The sequence below is a fragment of the Perca fluviatilis genome, chromosome 24 (assembly GCF_010015445.1).
Source record: "Perca fluviatilis chromosome 24, GENO_Pfluv_1.0, whole genome shotgun sequence".
Lineage (NCBI taxonomy): Eukaryota > Metazoa > Chordata > Actinopteri > Perciformes > Percidae > Perca > Perca fluviatilis.
In genome coordinates, this window is record NC_053135.1 from 21,026,954 (window position 1) to 21,048,225 (window position 21,272).

General features: G+C 41.5%; 3 protein-coding genes across 9 annotated transcripts in view; 2 read left to right on the top strand and 1 right to left on the bottom strand.

Moving 5' to 3' along the window:
- The window catches only part of dytn (dystrotelin), a 109,318-nt gene that overhangs the window by 61,016 nt on the left and 27,030 nt on the right, over positions 1-21,272 (bottom strand). The gene's annotated exons all lie outside the window — the stretch shown is intronic.
- The window catches only part of LOC120554011 (CD59 glycoprotein-like), a 92,018-nt gene that overhangs the window by 48,549 nt on the left and 22,197 nt on the right, over positions 1-21,272 (top strand).
- Positions 99-20,363, top strand: LOC120554642 (adhesion G-protein coupled receptor G7-like). 5 transcript variants are annotated; one of them, XM_039793660.1, is made up of 16 exons: positions 99-864; positions 5,505-7,253; positions 9,308-9,412; positions 10,126-10,235; positions 10,301-10,441; positions 13,278-13,366; positions 13,738-13,880; positions 14,993-15,106; positions 15,833-16,011; positions 16,569-16,721; positions 16,837-16,949; positions 17,190-17,551; positions 18,061-18,142; positions 18,778-18,936; positions 19,170-19,326; positions 20,045-20,363. In XM_039793660.1, the coding sequence occupies exons 1-16, from the start codon at positions 825-827 to the stop codon at positions 20,213-20,215; spliced, it is 3,867 nt and encodes a 1,288-aa protein (XP_039649594.1). In that variant the 5' UTR covers positions 99-824; the 3' UTR covers positions 20,216-20,363. The 5 variants fall into 5 exon arrangements, with proteins under 5 accessions (XP_039649594.1, XP_039649595.1, XP_039649596.1 ...); XM_039793661.1 differs by having other exon boundaries at positions 19,173-19,326; XM_039793662.1 differs by lacking the exon at positions 10,301-10,441.

The window sequence follows — 21,272 nt, forward strand, 5'->3', positions numbered from 1 at the left end:
TCAGCAACTTCACACACACACAGAGACACACACACACACACACACACACAGACACACACACACACACACACATAGAGAGAGAGACACACACACACACAAACACACACACACACACACACACAGAGTAGTGTGTACCGAGTGCAATTTTTTGGACCTCGGGGACCCGACTGATCATTCCGACTGGCTTTACTGTCTCGGCTATTAAAAAAGAAGTCTTACCTTCAGATGATTCAGCCAGGATCCACTGGAGGGACTACACTTCCCAGAATGCATTGGAATCCCTCAGGAGAAGCCAGAAGAGCAGCTGAGAAGAAAAGAGAACAAATCCAAAGTTTGAAATCTGATTTTAATGTTTTTGTTGTTGTGTAAAGACTCCGAGGATTGTTTCTGTACATTCTCACAGTGACTGTTACTTACAGAACATTTACTCAAAATGTTGCACTTTCACAGTAAAATATGATGAAATAGCAGACGGAAATTGTAAAATATTCAGGCGTTTCATCGCAATAAATCAAATGTTCAACTTAACTGATACAACATTAAGCTGTGAAAACTCAACTCAAAGTGTTTTGTATTACGTTATGGATATAATCTCCAGATGAAGTTGTAGTGAGGTGCTAAATTGTGTGATTTGTTGTTGAGTTCAAGAGGGACTTTGAGCTTCTGAGCTGTTTTATGATTTGATATTGAGATTTTATGTTTATGGCACATGCTAACTCATAAATAATATCCTGCACGGCAGCAGCTCAGACGTGGGACCACAGCAACAAGTTCATGTTTAATAACCTGAAGTTTAATCCAATGTCTCTGACATTCAGCCACTAATGAACATGGACTCTAGAGTCTTCTTCCTCTTGACTCTGGGTGAGAAAACTGCAGTTTGTGCTTTTATTTTGGGAGTTTTACTGGGAGGTTATGAGCTACAGTGTTGGGTTGTTGAGTTTATTTTCAGCGGCTTAAATCACAACTAATTCACCGTCAATAACTATACGTGTGTTTACCCCCAAAAATATCTGTGTATTAACAGTTGTGTGACTGTAATTCTGTAGCAGAAATTGTTAACAGAACGTGATTCACAGTTGTATTTACTGTTTATTTTGAATTACATTATGGGATCTTTATCTGTGCTCCAACAACTAACACAGTGAGCTACACAACACCATTATCCTAAATTATTAACCAGGACTTGGATTAGCAATGTTTTTGTCACTTTTCTTCCTTTTTTTTTGGTCACAAATTTTCGATGTTTTTGTCAATTCTTCGGCACTTTTACTTTTTTGTTGTTTTTTTTCCATAAATTTTTGTCACTTTTTCCAACGTTCTGATCATTTTTATTTTTTCAAATGCTATAAAATTGAATAAAACACCCAAATTCAATGAAAGTAGTGAACTGATCATTTATTTGACCTGTGAAGAGTAATGGTTTGTACGGAACCATCCACGTTATGTTTTTTGACAATTTGGTTGAAAGAAATACACATTTCTGATACAGAAACTTTTGGGATATGGGTCAAATTTGACCTGAGGACAACAGGAGGATTAAACAAGCGTAAAAAAAACCCTCTAATAAAGTTGTAAGTTAAATAAAGAAGAGTTTTGTAAGAGCAGCTTTGTGTGAGAGAGTTTTAAATAACAGAACATGTTGTGTATTCTTACTGTAGCTACGCACAAACATTTCTGTTTTTTTATTACGGGACAAAGTCCGGGTAATAATCTGCTAGAACTTCTTTTGTTATTTTACAGATTCATTTCTCCTGAGTTTATGAATTACACTGTTGGGTTGTTGACTTTATTTTCAGCGGCTTAAATCACAACTAATTCACCGTCAATGACAACACTTAACATTTCTTAATTCATCACTGCTTTGAATGTTCTTACTGAGCTTCTGAATTACACACTTTATCTGGTGTGTTCAAGACTTTAAACAACTGTTAGGAGTTTTAGGGCTCTGTCTGGTCCGCCTGTGTCCCATGTTTCAGTACCTTGTCCTGATATCAGTCTGACCAGTTAATCATGAACACCTTGATATTTTCAGCGTGTAGTTTGCTAGTCTGAAGGATGTTGTTGTTTTCCCGAAGAGAACGGAGTTTGAGAATGGAGACACACAGAGAGAGGAATGTTTATCCTGGAAATGTACTTCTGTAGATCCAGACTAGGTTTGGTATGAATTTGATTTGGGACTCAGGACTGAAGTTGGATCGAGACAAGATGGAGTTAGATTTTTAAGTGTCGTGTGACATGTGCCAACCCAACCCCGTTCTTCTTTTCCTAAAACGTAGCCTTGCGATAACGCGCCACGTGGCTTTAGAAAGTGCCACATGGCGTAAATGTTTACGCTGTGATGTTCCAGACTGCCGTCCAGCTTAGACATACACACGGATAGCTCGAAATGCGTACAGATAACACTGCTGCACTTGGCTTTACAAAATTGGCGTGTATGTTTACACAAAGTCATGATATCACGATCGCTTTTCATCATTAAAAGTATCAGAAAACATTACTTCTAAAGTGGCACATGCCAGGACATGCCACTTCCAGCTGACATATGCCACTTAAAAATCTAACAGCAACTGATAGAGACTTGTTCAGCTGGTGTTGAAAGTCAGAAGATAGCCCTTTATTAAGGATCTTACCAACGGACCGAAACATCGGTAACAAAGTCCAAATGATCGACAGTTTGAGAGGAACTTTGGAGTTAACATCTGAATCTAAAGTTTTGTTGAGTTGTAGAATTTAAGTGAAACCCAAACGATTTTCCATTTTTATGACCATCCAGTATCCTTCGCACTCAAATTCTCCTTTACATGTTTGTGTAGTCTTAGGGCGTTTTCACACCTACCTCATTTGGTCTGGACTTTCAGACTTTTCAGTTTGGTCCGAACCAAAATTGCAGGTGAGAAAGGTGCCTCGGACAACAGTCTGGATCAAAAGACCAAACAAATTTTGGTCTGATCAAAAGAGGTGGTCTCGAGAGCAGGCTCTCTAGGAGAGAGTAGCAGTCAGTAGGAGAGAGTAGCAGTCAGTAGGAGAGAGTAGCAGTCAGTAGGAGAGAGCAGCAGTCAGTAGGAGAGAGCAGCAGTCAGTAGGGGAGAGCAGCAGTCAGTAGGGGAGGGTAGCAGTCAGTAGGAGAGAGCAGCAGTCAGTAGGGGAGAGTAGCAGTCAGTAGGGGAGAGTAGCAGTCAGTAGGGGAGAGTAGCAGTCAGTAGGGAGAGTAGCAGTCAGTAGGAGAGAGCAGCAGTCAGTAGGAGACAGTAGCAGTCAGTAGGAGAGAGTAGCAGTCAGTAGGAGAGTAGCAGTCAGTAGGAGAGAGTAGCAGTCAGTAGGAGAGCAGCAGTCGTGGAGAGAGCAGCAGTCAGTAGGAGAGCAGCAGTCAGTAGTAGAGAGCAGCAGTCAGTAGGGAGAGTAGCAGTCAGTAGGAGAGCAGCAGTCAGTGGGGAGAGCAGCAGTCAGTAGTAGAGAGCAGCAGTCAGTAGGAGAGAGCAGCAGTCAGTAGGGAGAGCAGCAGTCAGTAGGGGAGAGCAGCAGTCAGTAGGAGAAGGCAGCAGTCAGTAGGGAGAGCAGCAGTCAGTAGGAGAGCAGCAGTCAGTAGGAGAGAGGTCGTTGGGAACAGCAGTCAGTAAGCAGTCAGTAGGAGGGGCAGCAGTCAGTAGGAGACAGTAGCAGTCAGTAGGAGAGAGTAGCGGTGAGTAGCAGTCAGTAGGAGAGAGTAGCAGTCAGTAGGAGAGCAGCAGTCAGTAGGGGGAGGTAGCAGTCAGTAGGAGAGCAGCAGTCAGTAGGGAGAGCAGCAGTCAGTAGGAAGGCAGCAGTCAGTAGGAGAGCAGCAGTCAGTAGGAAGAGAGCAGCAGTCAGTAGGGGAAACAGCAGTCAGTAGGAGAGGGTAGCAGTCAGTAGGAGAGAGCAGTCAGTAGGGAGAGTAGCAGTCAGTAGGGAGAGTTGCAGTCAGTAGGGGAGAGTTGCAGTCAGTAGGAGGTAGCAGTCAGTAGGAGAGCAGCAGTCAGTAGGGAACGTAGCAGTCAGTAGGAGAGAGTAGCAGTCAGTAGGAGAGTAGCAGTCAGTAGGAGAGTAGCAGTCCGTAGGAGAAGGCAGCAGTCAGTAGAAGAGTAGAAGTCAGTAGGAGAGAGTAGCAGTCAGTAGGAGAGTAGCAGTCAGTAGGGGAGAAGCAGTCAGTAGGAGAGTAGCAGTCAATAGGAGAGAGTAGCAGTCAATAGGAGAGGGCAGCAGTCAGTAGGAGAGAGTAGCAGTCAGTAGGAGAGAGGAAAATCAGTAGGAGAAGTAGCAGTCAGTAGAGAGGTAGCAGTCAGTAAGAGTAGCAGTCAGTAGGGAGAGCAGCAGTCAGTAGGAGAGTAGCAGTCAGTAGGGAAAAGCAGCAGTCAGTAGAAGTAGCAGTCAGTAGGAGAGTAGCAGTCAGTAGGAGAGTAGTAGTCAGTAGGAGAGTAGCGGTCAGTAGGAGAGTAGCAGTCAGTAGGAGAAGTAGCAGTCAGTAGGAAGTAGCAGTCGGTAGGAGAGTAGCAGTCAATTGGGAGAGCAGCAGTCAATAGGAGAACGCAGTCAGTAGGAGAGTAGCAGTCAGTAGGGGCGCAGCAGTCAGTAGGAGAGGCAGCAGTCAGTAGGGAAGCAGCAGTCAGTAGGAGACAGTAGTAGTCAGTGGGAGACAGCAGTCAGTAGGAAAGAGTAGCAGTCAGTAGGAAGCGGTCGGTAGGAGAAAGTAGAAGTCAGTAGGAGAGGTAGCGGTCAATAGGAGAGCAGCAGTCAATAGGAGAGCGCAGTAGTCAGTAGGAGACAGTAGTAGTCAGTAGGAGAGCAGCAGTCAGTAGGAGAGAGTAGCAGTCAGTAGGAGGGTAGCAGTCAATAGGAGAGTAGCAGTCAGTAGGAGAGTAGCGGTCAATAGGAGAGCAGCAGTCAATAGGAGGCACGGTAGTCAGTAGGAAGGAGCAGGTCAGTAGGAGAGTAGCAGTCAGTAGGAGAAGTAGCAGTCAGTAGGAGAGTAGAAGTCAGTAGGAGAGCAGCAGTCAGTAGGAAGTAGCAGTCAGTAGGAGGAAGTAGAAGTCAGTAGGAGGTAGCAGTCAGTAGAAGTCGCAGTCAGTAGAAGTAGCAGTCAGTAGGAGAGGCAGCAGTCAGTAGGAAAAGCAGCGGTCAGTAGGAGAGTAGCAGTCAGTAGAGAGAGTAGCAGTCAGTAGAGAGAGTAGCAGTCAGTAGGAGAGAGCAGCAGTCAGTAGGAGAGAGTAGCAGTCAGTAGAGAGAGTAGCAGTCAGTAGAGAGAGTAGCAGTCAGTAGGAAAGAGCAGCAGCTCACGTATGTGATGACGGCAGTATGTAGTTTTGTCATGTAGAGATCTTTAGTGCACTTGTATAACTGCCGTGTGAAACCAAAACTTACCAGATCAAATGTTACAATGTAACAAAAACATGAACCTTGGTTCGGACTTTCAGGTGTGAAAACGCACTTAAAGATCGGTGTGACGTCCAACTATGAATATTGTTTGTAATAATAATGTCTCCTAACAGCTGCCTGTAGAGCTGGAGCTCAGTCCACCATAACATCAGAAGCACCAAGTATCACCGACACAACAACAACAACAACAACAACCATCCCTGCTACTGGTACTACTATTACTACTACTGACCAAACCGGTACTACTGTACCAACTGAAAATGTTGTATCACCCGCTTCTACTGGACCAACTGAAACTGTATCACCCGATTCTACTGGACCAACTGAAACTGTATCACCCGATTCTACTGGACCAACTGAAACTGTATCACCCGCTTCTACTAGACCAACTGAAACTGTATCACCCGATTCTACTGTACCAACTGAAAATGTTGTATCACACGCTTCTACTGGACCAACTGAAAATGTTGTATCACACGCTTCTACTGGACCAACTGAAAATGTTGTATCACATGCTTCTACTGGACCAACTGAAACTGTATCACCCGCTTCTACTGGACCAACTGAAACTGTATCACCCGATTCTACTGTACCAACTGAAAATGTTGTATCACACGCTTCTACTGGACCAACTGAAACTGTATCACCCGATTCTACTGTACCTACTGAAAATGTTGTATCATACGCTTCTACTGGACCAACTGAAAATGTTGTATCACATGCTTCTACTGTACCAACTGAAAATGTTGTATCACATGCTTCTACTGGACCAACTGAAAATGTTGTATCACATGCTTCTACTGGACCAACTGAAACTGTATCACCCGCTTCTACTGGACCAACTGAAACTGTATCACCCGATTCTACTGTACCAACTGAAAATGTTGTATCACACGCTTCTACTGGACCAACTGAAACTGTATCACCCGCTTCTACTGGACCAACTGAAACTGTATCACCCGATTCTACTGTACCAACTGAAAATGTTGTATCACACGCTTCTACTGGACCAATTGAAACTGTATCACCCGATTCTACTGTACCAACTGAAACTGCTGTATCACCCGCTTCTACTGGACCAACTGAAACTGTATCACCCGATTCTACTGTACCAACTGAAAATGTTGTATCACACGCTTCTACTGGACCAACTGAAGCTGTATCACCCGATTCTACTGTACCAAATGAAACTGTATCACCCGATTCTACTGTACCAACTGAAACTGCTGTATCACCCGCTTCTACTGGACCAACTGAAACTGTATCACCCGATTCTACTGTACCAACTGAAAATGTTGTATCACACGCTTCTACTGGACCAACTGAAACTGTATCACCCGCTTCTACTGTATCAACCCATGCTCCTGAAACAAGCCTTCCTACTGAAACAACCCTTACTAATGAACCAACTGGTACTACTGAACCAACCGGTACTACTGAAACAACCTTTACTAATGAACCAACTGGTGCTACTGTACAAACATCTGAGTATACTGTTGCTGCTACTACTACTACTACTACTACTACTACTACTACTACTACTAATATGTATACTGATACTACTGAGTATACCGCTGCTATTACTACTACTCCTGTGAATCCTACTACTACTATGGATTCTACTATTACTACTACTTCTCCTCATACTACTACTACTACAAGGCCTACTACTCCTCATCATAGTACTACTACTACTACTACTACTACTACTACAAGGCCAACTACTCCTCATCATAGTACTACTACTACTACTACTACTACTACTACTACTCCCCCTCCTCTGGTTTGTAAAAACGGGGGTAGACCTCTGAACGGCGTCTGTATCTGTCCGGACGACTGGACCGGAAAGACCTGCTCAGTAGGTAAGTCTGACTCATTTAAAAGAAAACTGTATTTCCTGAGTATTTAAATACCTGACAGTAGATTCACTTCATGCTCCTCTGGAGATCTAGGAACAGAAACCCGGTGACATTATGGCAATCTTCCTGTTGACTTTGTCTGCCCTCGCCTCCAAAATCTTATTCTCGCTCAGAGTGGAAAATCTTTTAGGAAAGCTACGTTGAGAGCATAATGTGCCAGTGGTAGTATAAACCTAAAATACTCTGGCTCAAGGCTAGGGTTGGGTACCGAAACCTTAACGTCCTAGAGGTTTAGTCGCTTTCCTCCTAAACGACCTGTATCTAGAGAAACCGAATGACAACGCAGATTTGGGTGCCTCATTACTTCCATTTGCATTCGCACTGGCCAAGTGGCCATAGGAACTGGTAGGAGTAAGGGTGTGAAGCACAGCAACGGTCTTTATAGCGTCTTTATAGGATCCTCATAACGTTTGAATGGCGGCGTTTAAAGTCTAGGCTGGAGTACTTAACCAGCGTAATATGATCCTAATTAATCTGATGGAAGAAGACAGAAGAGCTGAGCGCAACAGGCAAATTAAAGAACGGGTAAGTTTAACTAGCATTAACAATTAGCTGGTTGAATGCGCGATATTTGGCTTATGAGTTAGCATACCTAGGCAAAAGGCAACATACAGTGAAGAATATGTACGGTTTGTGTTCAGACGTTGCTAGGTACCTAAGGGTTCCTATGTGGTAAAGGTAAAAGACCCTGCCCTGAAGTAGGAGCTGAAAGAGTTACAGGAACTGTGGTCAGAGGAATTTAATGATCCCAAAATAGTCAGAACACAAGAAAAAATGGGCTCTAGAAATGTTATGTTCTAGGAACTGTAAAAATCCCTCCGGTCAGAAAGAGGCTAATGAAACCCTGACAGTCTTGGTAGAGCCGGGGCGTTTTCCTCGTCTCCATCGTTTGGTGTAAGGTCAAACTCAGTCCCAGTCAGCCTTTCTCCCGTCTGGACGTTCAGACTAAATCAAACATGTTTGGTATTATCCTAAGTTTGAAGTTAAATCATGTGAACATTGTCAACAACCAATGGGGGCCCTCCCTCCAGCACAAAAGAGGAAGCAGCAAACAGCTGGAGCCAGTGTTGTTTATAGTTGCTATGGCGCCATGCTAAGCTAATGCTAAAGAGGGAAAGTTGCAGATGTTCAACCCTTCTGAAGTGAGTCATCCAGCGGAGATTTACCGGCCGATAAACACAGACCTACAGGTTAGAAAAAGAATATTTTTAAACCGGTGCCTGAACAGATATTTTATAAAAAGATGCTTACCATTGTAGTGGAATTTGTTCTAATAAGGCCCTATGGCTGTCAAATCTGACGCCAATTTATTAATTACCGTGCCTTCTTTCATCGGACTTAAGTTTACCAGAACCAAGGATCAATCTGAGACGAAGAGTTCAGTTAGGCAAATTTACTGACTCCAGCATAAGAGTTACAACACAAACATAGACTAAGTTTCCCTAGCAACAGACATCAAGTCGAGGCTTGGTCCACCAAGTTGTCCTCTGAATTATTAGCTCCAATCTGTTCTCTCCCTCAAGCTTTTATCTTACCCTCACAGGAAGTTGTCTCCTAGTTTCTAGGCAGAAACTCTTATCTTCACAAACACACACCAAGGTCTGGGCCTTGTGTGGTGCAACTTCCTCTTCCCTTCCAGCAACCTTCAAACAATGCACCTCTATGCCATAAAAGACTAAACTATTTTCATGACTTAAGATTAACTTTCTGTGCATCAGAGGTCACCCGGAATACTTTTAACCACTTCATCAATGACTAACACAGCTCTTTTGCAACGAACACATACACACATGTATTAATAAAATATTTATACTATCCATCCAGTAGAGACTTTGAAAAAGACTGTCTTAATGTCACCACCTGTCTGACAGTTTTGTGTTTAAGCACCAATAACAGAAATAACCCAAATGATACCCAGCCCTGCTCCTCAGTGGATTCACGTTCTCTATCAAACTGAGCAACAAAATCTTCATCTTTTGTTAAACTTGTCCTTGCAGAGAATTTCTGCCGAGCCCAGAAGATAAGAGGATTCAACTTCCCACGAACACCCATCGGCTGGTACGCTTATTCTAAGGAAATCTGTCCCCCAGGAACGAGTGGCGGTAAGTTTTATTGTTACAGGCTGTGTCTCATTCCACTTCCTTCCGTCAGTCCACTGCTGACCACTTACTGTCGTAGTCCCACTTTAGATGGTTAGTGTTGTCCCAAAAGGAACACTTATGTTAAAACACTCACCGGAAATGACGAGCGGGATGAGCGTGGCGAACTCAACACACGTGAATGTGATTTTCCAGCCCGCCTTCCTGTATGCAAATGAGGAGCGGTCTGCTCGACTCGCCGCCTCTCAAAATCTGATGAAAATCTTTTAAACTGACCTTTGTCGATCTGAAATGAAGACAGATTCAGTAACATCACGGCCTATTTTTGCTCAGAAACATGTTTCGGTGAACTATTTTAGTACAATATGAGATCGTATTCTGAACGAGACGCCATTATGGTCAGTTTTGAAATTCGGGAGCAGCCAGACCCACTAGACGCGTTCCTCCAATCAGCTGCCGGTCAATCAAGGCTCCCTTCCGCTTTGTAGTGAAGATGGCGCCCGTTTAGTGCGCGTAAGGACCATCGTTCCACACTGAACTTTTTGACCATTTTTAGGGGGTCATCTGGGTACTTTCAGTGTGTTATCTACACTATATACTTAAAACTAAGTGTTTGTGTGCAAGTAGGCGGTTTGAGACACAGCCAGTGTTATCTCTATCCATCAGGTCTCCCATAATGCACTGCTGTTTGAGAGTCTTTTACCGTTTCCTTGCAGCGGGTAAACCCCAGGCTTCCACCAGATGTTCCAACAGGAACACACCCCCGAGTTTCCAGGAGCCGCGTGAACTCCAGTGTGGACAGACCCTCATCGACATACAACAAAATGTGAGTCAACGGCAATGACAACAGACTCAGGGAAGAGATACCTGAATAATGTGTTCCTCTCTCAGCTGAACGGCTCGGCAGATTTAGAGACGCTGGCGGCGAGCGCTCAGATGCTGACGTCCCAACCTGAAAATCTGACGGCTGAAGAAGTGACGACGGCCGCTCAGATCGCCGACACGCTGCTGTCGTCTGAGAACGTCTCACAGGTACGACACAACAAACCTACAGAGAAACAACTCAAGTTACAGTGAGTTCTGTCTGCCAACGCCACAGAGGTAGGGAACAACAAACCTACAGAGAAACAACTCAAGTTACAGTGAGTTCTGTCTACCAACGCCACAGAGGTAGGGAACAACAAACCTACAGAGAAACAACTCAAGTTACAGTGAGTTCTGTCTACCAACGCCACAGAGGTAGGGAACAACAAACCTACAGAGAAACAACTCAAGTTACAGTGAGTTCTGTCTGCCAACGCCACAGAGGTAGGGAACAACAAACCTACAGAGAAACAACTCAAGTTACAGTGAGTTCTGTCTACCAACACCACAGAGGTAGGGAACAACAAACCTACAGAGAAACAACTCAAGTTACAGTGAGTTCTGTCTGCTGTCTACCAACGCCACAGAGGTAGGGAACAACAAACGTACACATCTTAAACTTCAGCTCCAATATGTTTCTGGTTCAGCAGATGGCGAACACCAAGCCACTTAAAATGTCGCAAATACAGTGCCTTGCGAAAGTATTCGGCCCCCTTGAACGTTTCGACCTTTTGCCACATTTCAGGCCTCAAACATAAAGATATAAAACTAATTTTTTGTGAAGAATCAACAACAAGTGGGTCCCAATTATGAAGTGGAACGAAATTCATTGGCTATTTCAAACTTTTTTAACAAATAAAAAACTGAAAAAGTGGGCGTGCAAAATTATTCAGCCCCTTTACTTTCAGTGCAGCAAACTCTCTCCAGAAGTCAGAAGTTCAGTGAGGATCTCTGAATGATCCAATGTTGACCTAAATGACTAATGATGATAAATAGAATCCAGCTGTGAGTAATCAAGTCTCCGTATAAATGCACCTGCTCTGTGATAGTCTCAGAGGTCCGTGTAAAGCGCAGAGAGCATCATGAAGAACAAGGAACACACCAGGCAGGTCCGAGATACTGTTGTGGAGAAGTTTAAAGGGATACAAAGATTTCCCAACTATAAACATCAAATGCAAGAGCGATAATATAATTGAAGAAGGAGGATCATCGACCACTAAAATCCATAGAACTTTCAGCCTTCGACCTCTAAATTTGAGTACAATGAGAATCAGATCGAGGCGAAGAGAGGCCCATGATCACTCTGGATGAACTGCAGAGATCTTACGAGCTGAGGTGGGAGACTCTGTCCATAGTAAGAATCAACAATCATATTACTCTACAAAAATCTGGCCTTTATGAGGAGTGGGAAGAAGAAAGCCATTTCTTAAAGATATCCATAAAGAGTATCGTTTAAAGTTTGCCAAAAGCCACCTGGGAGACACACCAAACATGTGGAAGAAGGTGCTGTGGTCAGATGAAACCAAAATCTAACTTTTTGGCAACAATGCAAAACGTTATGTTTGGCGTAAAAAGCAACACAGCTCATCACCCTGAACACACCATCCCCACTGTCAAACATGGTGGTGGCAGCATCATGGTTTGGGCCTGCGCTTTTTCTTCAGCAGGGACAGGGAAGATGGTTAAAATTGATGGGAAGATGGATGGAGCCAAATACAGGACCATTCTGGAAGAAAACCTGATGGAGTCTGCAAAAGACCTGAGACTGGGACGGAGATTTGTCTTCCAACAAGACAATGATCCAAAACATAAAGCAAAATCTACAATGGAATGGTTCACAAATAAACATATCCAGGTGTTAGAATGGCCAAGTCAAAGTCCAGACCTGAATCCAATCGAGAATCTGTGGAAAGAACTGAAAACTGCTGTTCACAAACGCTCTCCATCCAACCTCACTGAGCTCGAGCTTTTTTGCAAGGAGGAATGGGAAAAATGTCAGCTCTCGATTTGCAAAACTGATAGAGACATACCCCAAGCGACTTACAGCTGTAATCGCAGCAAAAGGTGGCGCTACAAAGTATTAACTTAAGGGGGCTGAATAATTTTGCACGCCCAATATTTCAGTTTTTTATTTGTTTAAAAGGTTTGAAATATCCAATAAATTTCGTTCCACTTCATGATTGTGTCCCACTTGTTGTTGATTCTTCACAAAAAATTACAGTTTTATATCTTTATGTTTGAGGCCTGAAATGTGGCAAAAGGTCGAAAAGTTCAAGGGGGCCGAATACTTTCGCAAGGCACTGTATGTTCTAAAAACTTTTTTTACTACTTTATTCTTGAAATGTTCAAACTTTATTCTTAAAAATGTCACAAAAAGATGGGGGGCAGCAGGGTTTCCAAATGTCTCCGTATTAGGGGCTCGGAAATACCGCAGTAGTGTGGACGCCCAGCGTAAACGTAGCAGAAGCTGTTCTTTTTTTTAACCTAAATGTAGCAGAGGAGATGAAGCTCGGGTCTTAACGATACTTTGTGTGTGTAGCAAAGACTTCATTGTCACAGTCTGGACCTATGGATGTCTCCATGGGGGCGCCATAAAGTTCGATTCTGTCTGAGCTCCTGTCCGATCACTGTACGTGCTAACTGTTCTCCATCATTCATGCACTGTTTTGCACACCCTTACTCCATTATCTCTGTCATGCCCCATTGCATAGTTGCACATCTTCACCTGCATTGCTATCATATCTGTTTACACTATTTTGCACTAATACATCTGCCCTGGTATGCTCAACATTCTTCCCACCTTTGTTGTCACACAATTTTGGTACGTCTACTGATTTTCTTAATGTACTTAATGTAGCCTATTGTATTCTTGTATTGAATGGAATGTGAAACTGTATGTTGTCTTGCACTCTTATGCTTTTCTTGGCCAGGTCAACGTTGCAAATGAGAATCTGTTCTCAACGGCCTACCTGGTTAAATAAAGGTTAAATAAATTGTGTTTCAGAGCGTGAGGGAGGCAGCTGTAGCGACCGTCAGCCAGATTCTGAACACCAACCCTCCAGACAACATCCAGGAAAACAACGCTACTCTCAGGTAAAGTACTCTACTTTGTTTTTAGAAGCACACTGACGATATATATGGTATACAAGACATTTCTGTATAAAGCTTGTGTGCAGCTTGATGTTAACTCTAACCTAGCTGTAGGCTGTTTATATCTTTATACATTCCTGTATATATATATATATATATATTCCTGTATATATTCCGGCATATGTGTGTATATATGTCTATATATTCCTGTATATGACTATATTCTTGTATATGTTTGTATATATATGACTATATTTTCCTGTATATGTGTGTATATATGACTATATAATTCCTGTATATATGCTTGTATATATGACTGTATATCCCTGTATATATGTGTGTATATATGACTATATATTTGTATATATTTGCAGGCTGACGCAGACCCTGTCCAGCCTGTCGGTGGACCTGAGTCTGATCTCCAATGATTCTAAGTTGGTTCAGCCAAACATCGTGGTCCAGTCGGCTCAGATCTCGGCGGCCGACACTCAGGGAGTCCAGTTCACTGCGCTGTCAGGTGACTATAATCAGCCAATCAGCAGACTCTCAGGGGGGTCAAAGGTCAGATGGAGACGTTAATCTCCCTAATAAAAACGGAGTTCAGTGAAGACTTTCATGGTTTCATGATTCTGTCATTAATCTGCTCACTGTTTAGTATTTCTTCTGCTGCTTTCTAGTGTTTTAATTTGTAGTTTTTGCAGCGTTTAAATACCGAAAGGTTTAACTTTTACAGTTCCAGAGGATATCGTTATCCCTGAGAATCTAAAGTAAACTTCAAAAGTAATTAAGTAATTTGTTACCTGTCCAACTAATAAAAGTCTTATTACTCACAAGATTCAGGACTGGCTTCATGTTTTTGTCACATTTTAATGACATTTTATATTTATATACATGCAGTTTATTGGCCATGTTTTCATGCCACTTTGATGCTTTTGTTGTGCCACAGTTTGGGGTTTGGCGCTTTTCCAAAGTTTCTGTTGCTATTTTCTGTTTTTGAAGCTTTTGTCTCTTGAGATGCTGTCACAAAAACATGTTAATCTGCACACACTGCCACACAAACACTGCTAATCTGCACACACTGCCACACAATGTTAATCTGCACACACTGCCACACAAACAATGTTTATCTGCCCACACTGCCACACAAACACTGTTACTCTGCACACACTGCCACACAAACACGTTAATCTACACACACAAACATTCTTATCTGCAAAACTTTTCCAAAGTTTCTGTTGCTATTTTCACTTTTTGCCGCTTTCTCGATCAATAAAGTTTTAGATGTTTCTATGGTTGTGTTTCGGCTTCATGTTGAGGGTCTACAGGAGCCTAAAAGAGACAAAAATGATGATCACTCTTTAGTAAATAAATGATGACATTTGTTGAAAAAAAGCATCAAAAACAAAAAAAATGACGAATGTTGAAAGAAAGCTACAAAATATGTTGTGACTTGGGATTTATTAATCTTGCATTTCTACCAAAATACGTTTTCAAAAATGTAAAAAATAAAAATAATAAAAAGTGACAAATCTATCAAATAAATTCTTGACATTTTGTGTCACATTTATAAACTTTTATTCTGAAAATATCTCCCCTAACTAACAGCTTTGTTTCTCTCGGAGCGTTCAGGAACGTCGGGAAGTTTCGTTGCCGACCGCATCCAGCTGGACACCAACACGTCGGCCATCGCCGTGGAAACCGGCTTCATTGCAGACGCCGTCGTTTACCTCCAGTTCCCCCCAGGTGAGTTTCCTCAGAAAACTCAACTTTGTGATGGATTTTTTTTAAACATTCTCGTTGATCTCTGACATTTTTGTCTATTTTTTTCACCTTTTTTTGGTTTGAGAGAAAGAGAAACATTAAAAATCTCCAAATGTTTTTTTAAATCTTACAACTTTGTTCTCGTCGTTATGACTTCATGTAGTTTGACCTGAAACTAATTCAGATGTTGGACTAACTCCAGATGAGTTTAAAAACAGAAAACTCAAATTAAGGGGAACTTTTTAAGACTTTTTTTCAACAACTAACTCCAGATGAGTCAATTTACTAACAGAAAACTGAATGGCTAACTTTTTATAGCATAATTTACAGATTTTTTTAAAAAATATAAAAAAATTTTAACTGTTTTTTGACTATTTTTCAACTTTTTTAAAACTTTTTTTTGACACTGCCACACAAACACTGTAAATATGCACACACTGTCACACAAAGATAAGGGACTGCAGATGTAAATTAGCCTAAGGCCATTTGGTACAATGCATCAAATGATAACAATTAATGTAAAAAATTGTAAATGGTCCCTAACAAATGAAATGAATAAATAAAATAAACACTGCCATACAAACATGTTTATCTGCACACACTGCCATACAAACACTTTTTTTCAGCCTTTTTTTTTACTTTTTGTGAATTCACTTCATGTGAATGTGTGAAACTAACTCCAGAGTTAAATGTGTGTGTGTTGTTTAGGTGGTGCTGCCGGCCGTCTCCAGACTCCGTCCAACGTATCTGTGGGTTTCGTCCTCTACCAGAACGACCACTTCTTCCACTCGCGGCGCTACAGGCGGCGCCGGGCCTCCGTCAGGGTCCTGTCGGCCAACGTCAGCGGTCTGGAGCCACAACAGGTCCAGATGCTCTTCAGACCAATGGTAACAGGATCTGGCTGCTTTTTCCAACATTTGGCCCGTTTTTGTGCAACATCCTTAACATTTTTCTCTTGTGCAGTTTCTGAGCATATATGTACCATTTATGTATCATTTTGGTGGAAATTCAATTTTCATGCGATTTTTGTCACATTTTAATGACATTTTATATTTATATACATGCAGTTTATTGGCCATGTTTTCAAGCCACTTTGATGCTTTTGTTGTGCCACAGTTTGGGGTTTGGCCCTTTTTCAAAGTTTCTGTCGCTATTTTCTGTTTTTGAAGCTTTGGTCTCTTGAGATGCTGTCACAAAAACATGTTAATCTGCACACACTGCCACACAATGTTAATCTGCACACACTGCCACACAAACAATGTTTATCTGCCCACACTGCCACACAAACACTGTTACTCTGCACACACTGCCCCACAAACACGTTAATCTACACACACAAACATTCTTATCTGCAAAAACTTTTCCAAAGTTTCTGTTGCTATTTTCACTTTTTGCCGCTTTCTCGATCAATAAAGTTTTAGATGTTTCTATGGTTGTGTTTCAGCTTCTGAACGGTACGTCTCTGTGGGACTTCTCGTGTGTTTTTTGGAACTACACTTTGGAGGATTGGAGCGCGGCTGGCTGCTGGAAGGGAAACCATTCAGATGGAGTCCTCCGATGTTTCTGCAACCACACAACCAACTTCGCTGCTCTCTGGGTGAAGAAACATGCTCACAAGTTTCACTTCACACTCAACGTTTCATATATTTGAAGGTATATCAAAGGGAGTCTTGTAGGAAGCTTGTTGAAAACTTTGTGTGTTTGTGTTTCAGTCCTTCAGAGAGAATTATGAATATGCAGAAGTGCTGGATACATTTTCTATAGTTGGACTTTCTTTCTCCATCCTGGGTTTGGTTGTTACGATAATTCACCACATTACAGACAAGTAAGACATTACTTATATTAAATATAATTTATTGTCTGGGTGAATACTCTGTTCTGTGAGATACAGGAATCCTACTGAAGTAGTTCTGGTAAAACAGTTTGCTGTTCTAAAATATTTTTGTATTAACAGTTTTTTGTGTGTATATTTTACCAGAAGTTGCCTCTTTAATATTGAAATCTTAGGACTTATTCTGTTATTTAGACTGTATACCTAAAATGTAACATGATCTGTGTTTTGCAGCTTTAAGAGAAACAGTGGCGACTGGAAGAACTACAGGAACTCCCAGCTTGCTTTGCTGAGTACATGTTTCAGCCTGCTGGCCTTCATCATCACCTTCCTCTCTGGCGTCACAAACCGGCGACAGGACGCTGGCGAAGACGACGCGTTGCTCGACACCGAGACCAACGGCGTTCTGGACTCTGACGAATATGTGGCGGCGGACAGCGGCCCATGTTCGGGGGTGACGGCGCTGCTTCACTTCTTCCTGTTAGCTACGTTCATGTGGAACAGCATGTACGCCACACAGCTGGTGCTGCTCGTCCGCAAGATGCGCCAGAACCTGCCGCCATACTGGACGCCGCTCAGCGCCACCGTGGGATGGGGTACGGCTTTTAAGTTTTACTTTAGAGGATTTACCTCTTTAGAGTTAGACAGAAGAGAAACGCAATGACAAAACGGGACAAAAACATTTTTTTTATTGCTTTTTGTCTCTTAATAGAATAGATACGATGTGGATCTTTCTCAAATTTTTAATGCCACATAAACACTGTTCATCTGCACATAGTGCCACACAAACACTGTTAATCTACTCACACTGATAACAAACACCGTTTATCTGCACACACAGCTACACAGACACTTTATCTGCACACAGCTACACAAACACTGTTTATCTGCTCACACTGCCAACAAACACCGTTTATCTGCACACAGCTACACAGACACTGTTTATCTGCACACCACCACAAAAACACTGTTAATCTGCATACACTGCAATACAAACACTTTATCCACAAACACTGCCACACAAACACAAAGATGACAGATCTGGATTAAATGAAAAAGCTGAATAGTTCTTTAACTATTGTTTTAACTTCCTGTTTACTGTCAGGAGTCCCAGCTGTCGTCATGGCGATTACACTGGGAATTGCCTACAGGGTGGACGACCCTTTAGGATATAGACAGGAGGAATTGTGGGTATTTTATAATTATTCATTAATTATCTGTTCAACTTTTCTCTAAGTTTTAAGGGCTTTTACACACACACACACACACACACACACACACACACATATATATATATATATATATATATATATATATATATATATATTTATTTATTTATGAACATTTATTAGAGGATCTGCCCCATGAGATGCAGCATCTCGTTTTCATGGGGGTCCTCCGGATCATATATAGAGCAACAGAACAGCAGAACAACAGAGTAGATACAAACAAATAGAAAAAAAAACACATAGGAAAAAAAAAAAAACAAATAGAGAAAAAAAACAGAAAAACAAACATAATAAAAAAACATGCATGCACACTCTACACACACATACTCTACACACACGTTTTCGCTTTCATAATATCCCTACCCCCATCCCTATCACATGTAGAATGTCTGAAAAACGACTAATTTAACATATAACACAATATTTCCACATATAACTGACAAAGTTGACATCACAATGGACATGTATGTACATATGCTCATTCATATATATATATATATATATATATATATATATATATATATATATATATATATATATATATATATATATATATAATAATGATATATTTTGTTATTGTTTACTGTTTAAAGTTGCTGGCTGGCAGCGCTGGATAAATCCAAAGACTTTGACTTTGGGAAGCCGATGTTTTGGGGTTTTCTGCTTCCTATCGGTTTGATTCTGATCTACAACATCGTTCTGTTGGTTCTGGTCTCTCAGACCACCTGCAGGACCGACCCCACCCTCACAAGGTAACATTTTTATTATTATTATTATTATTATTATTATTATTATTATTATTATTATAATTACTACTACTACATATTTTTAAAATATTCTGTTTATTAGATTCTTCTTACACAATAGTCTGACCTTTTTCTGGTAATATTTTAAAATGATTTACTTACTTAAAAAGGTAAATATTTCTCCTATATAATACGAAATATTTTAGAAATGATATAAACTTTGTTTTGTGTTTCTGCAGCAGTAATCCTCGGTCCGTGTGGAGGAACTTTCTGATCAGTTTCTCTCTGGCTGTGTTACTCGGTTTGTCCTGGACCCTGGGTTACCTGGTGCTGGTTACCACGGGATACGCCCACCTGGTGCTCAGCATCCTCTTCTGCCTCTGCACCACCACACAGGTGAGTCAGATATGAATCTAAGGGCATGCAGAGGAAGCCACATGTATATAAATGTATAAATGATATCCCCATATTCCCAAACTGATAGAAACGGAGCTTTAACAATCTGTTTCCTACAACTATCGGTGACGCACGATTTACCCAAAATACACAGAAACTTGTATCTGGAAACTTTTTCTATTTGTGTCCCATCAAAAAACGGGTGAAGGCTTTTCGGGTGCTTTTTTGTCTCTCTGAAGCCTGTTTTTTTCGATGTTTTGTCGCATTTTTGTCAGTTTTTTTTGCAGCTTTGTTGGTGCTTTTTAGCCGCAATTATTGGGCACTTTTTTGCGGCATTTCTGTTACTTTCTGAAGATTGTTTTTTTATGTTTTGCTGACGTTTTTGACTCACTTTTGTCAGTTTTGGTTCATTTTTTTGCTTTTTTGTTGGCGCTTTTTGGTCACTTTCTGAAGGCTGTTTTTGTTTCCTTTTTGCCACTTTTTGTCGACAGTTTTGATGTTTTTTTGTAACTTTTTTAACGTGTTGTTGTGTCTGGGGTGTTCCAGGTTTCTACCGAGCGGCCCGGAGTTATAACAGGAGACACATTTCTTGTATAAACTATATATTTGTTTTGTCTGGGTGTTAAAGTCAATTTAAGATCAAAAAGAGGTCTTTGGATTACCAGAAAAGTTCTTTTTGTTTTAGACTCCAGATAAACTCTGTGTTTTCGTGTTTCAGGGGCTCCAGATATTCGTCCTGTTCACCGCCAGAAAGCCGAGCTTCAGAGCTGGCGTGTTGCAAGTGGTTCATACCATCTCGTCTGTCAACATCCAACTCAGAGAGTTTTCATATAATCTGCTGAGAGAATGGACTCACTCTACTGAGTCCTACAGAGAGCTGACAGTCTAGAGACTTTTTTTTGGGGGGGGGGGAACGACACGGAGGAACCAGTTGCAGCAATTTCTGTCACACAATATATGACTATTGTTATGAAAATATGTATTTTTTCCCTTAAAATATGAAACTTTTATTCTGAAAATATTTTTTATTTTTTCCCTCAAAATATTGGGACTTTTATTCTGAAAATATTTATCTTTTTTTCTCTCAAAATATTGGGACTTTTTTAATAATAAAATTCAACTTTTCCTAAAATATTCTAAATGTATTTTGTAGAAAAATTGGCATCCAACTTTTCTTCAGACACAGTAACACAGAAACAGACTAAAGCCCGAGACTCACCGACCTGATAACCGGGCCGTCTGACAGTCTGGCAGGTCAGTGACTCGAATTCTGTTCGGTTGTCGTGCGTCGTCAGTCTGAGGAGCTGTCGGCGTTCATTTTGGCCGACCTGACATGTTCAGTCGGAGGGGGGGCAGTCGGGACTCACCTGGGAACAAGGAGCGGGATGAGGTGACTACAGTCTCTCAAAATCTGATGAAAATCTTTTAAACTGACCTTTGTTGATCTGAAATGAAGACAGATTCAGCAACTTCACACACACACAGAGACACAGACACACATAGAGAGAGACACACACACACACACACGGCTTATTTCTCTCTTCAAATGTTTCCAGAAACATGTTCCAGTGAACTATTTTAGTCCGATATGAGATCAGATTCTGAACGAGACGCCATGACAGTCTGGCTTTGAATTTCTGGAGAAAACAAACCCAAAACCAATCAGCTGCCGGTTTTCATTTTCCGCTTTTCTGTCTCGGCTATTAAAAAAGAAGTCTTACCTTCAGATGATTCAGCCAGGATCCACTGGAGGGACTACACTTCCCAGAATGCATTGGAATCCCTCAGGAGAAGCCAGGATCCATTGGAGGGACAACACTTCCCAGAATGCATTGGAACCCCTTAGAGAAGCCAGAATGATCCACTGGAAGGACTACACTTCCCAGAATGCATTGGAACCCCTTAGGAGAAGCCAGAAGAGCAGCTGAGAAGAAAAGAGAACAAAT

Excerpts from the sequence above, each read along its gene's own strand:
- LOC120554642 (XM_039793660.1), top strand. The coding sequence starts at position 825 with ATGAACATGGACTCTAGAGTCTTCTTCCTCTTGACTCTGG. Across the intron at positions 9,413-10,125 it reads TCCCCCAGGAACGAGTGGCG|CGGGTAAACCCCAGGCTTCC; the intron begins GTAAGTTTTATT and ends GTTTCCTTGCAG. Across the intron at positions 16,012-16,568 it reads AGATGCTCTTCAGACCAATG|CTTCTGAACGGTACGTCTCT; the intron begins GTAACAGGATCT and ends GTTGTGTTTCAG.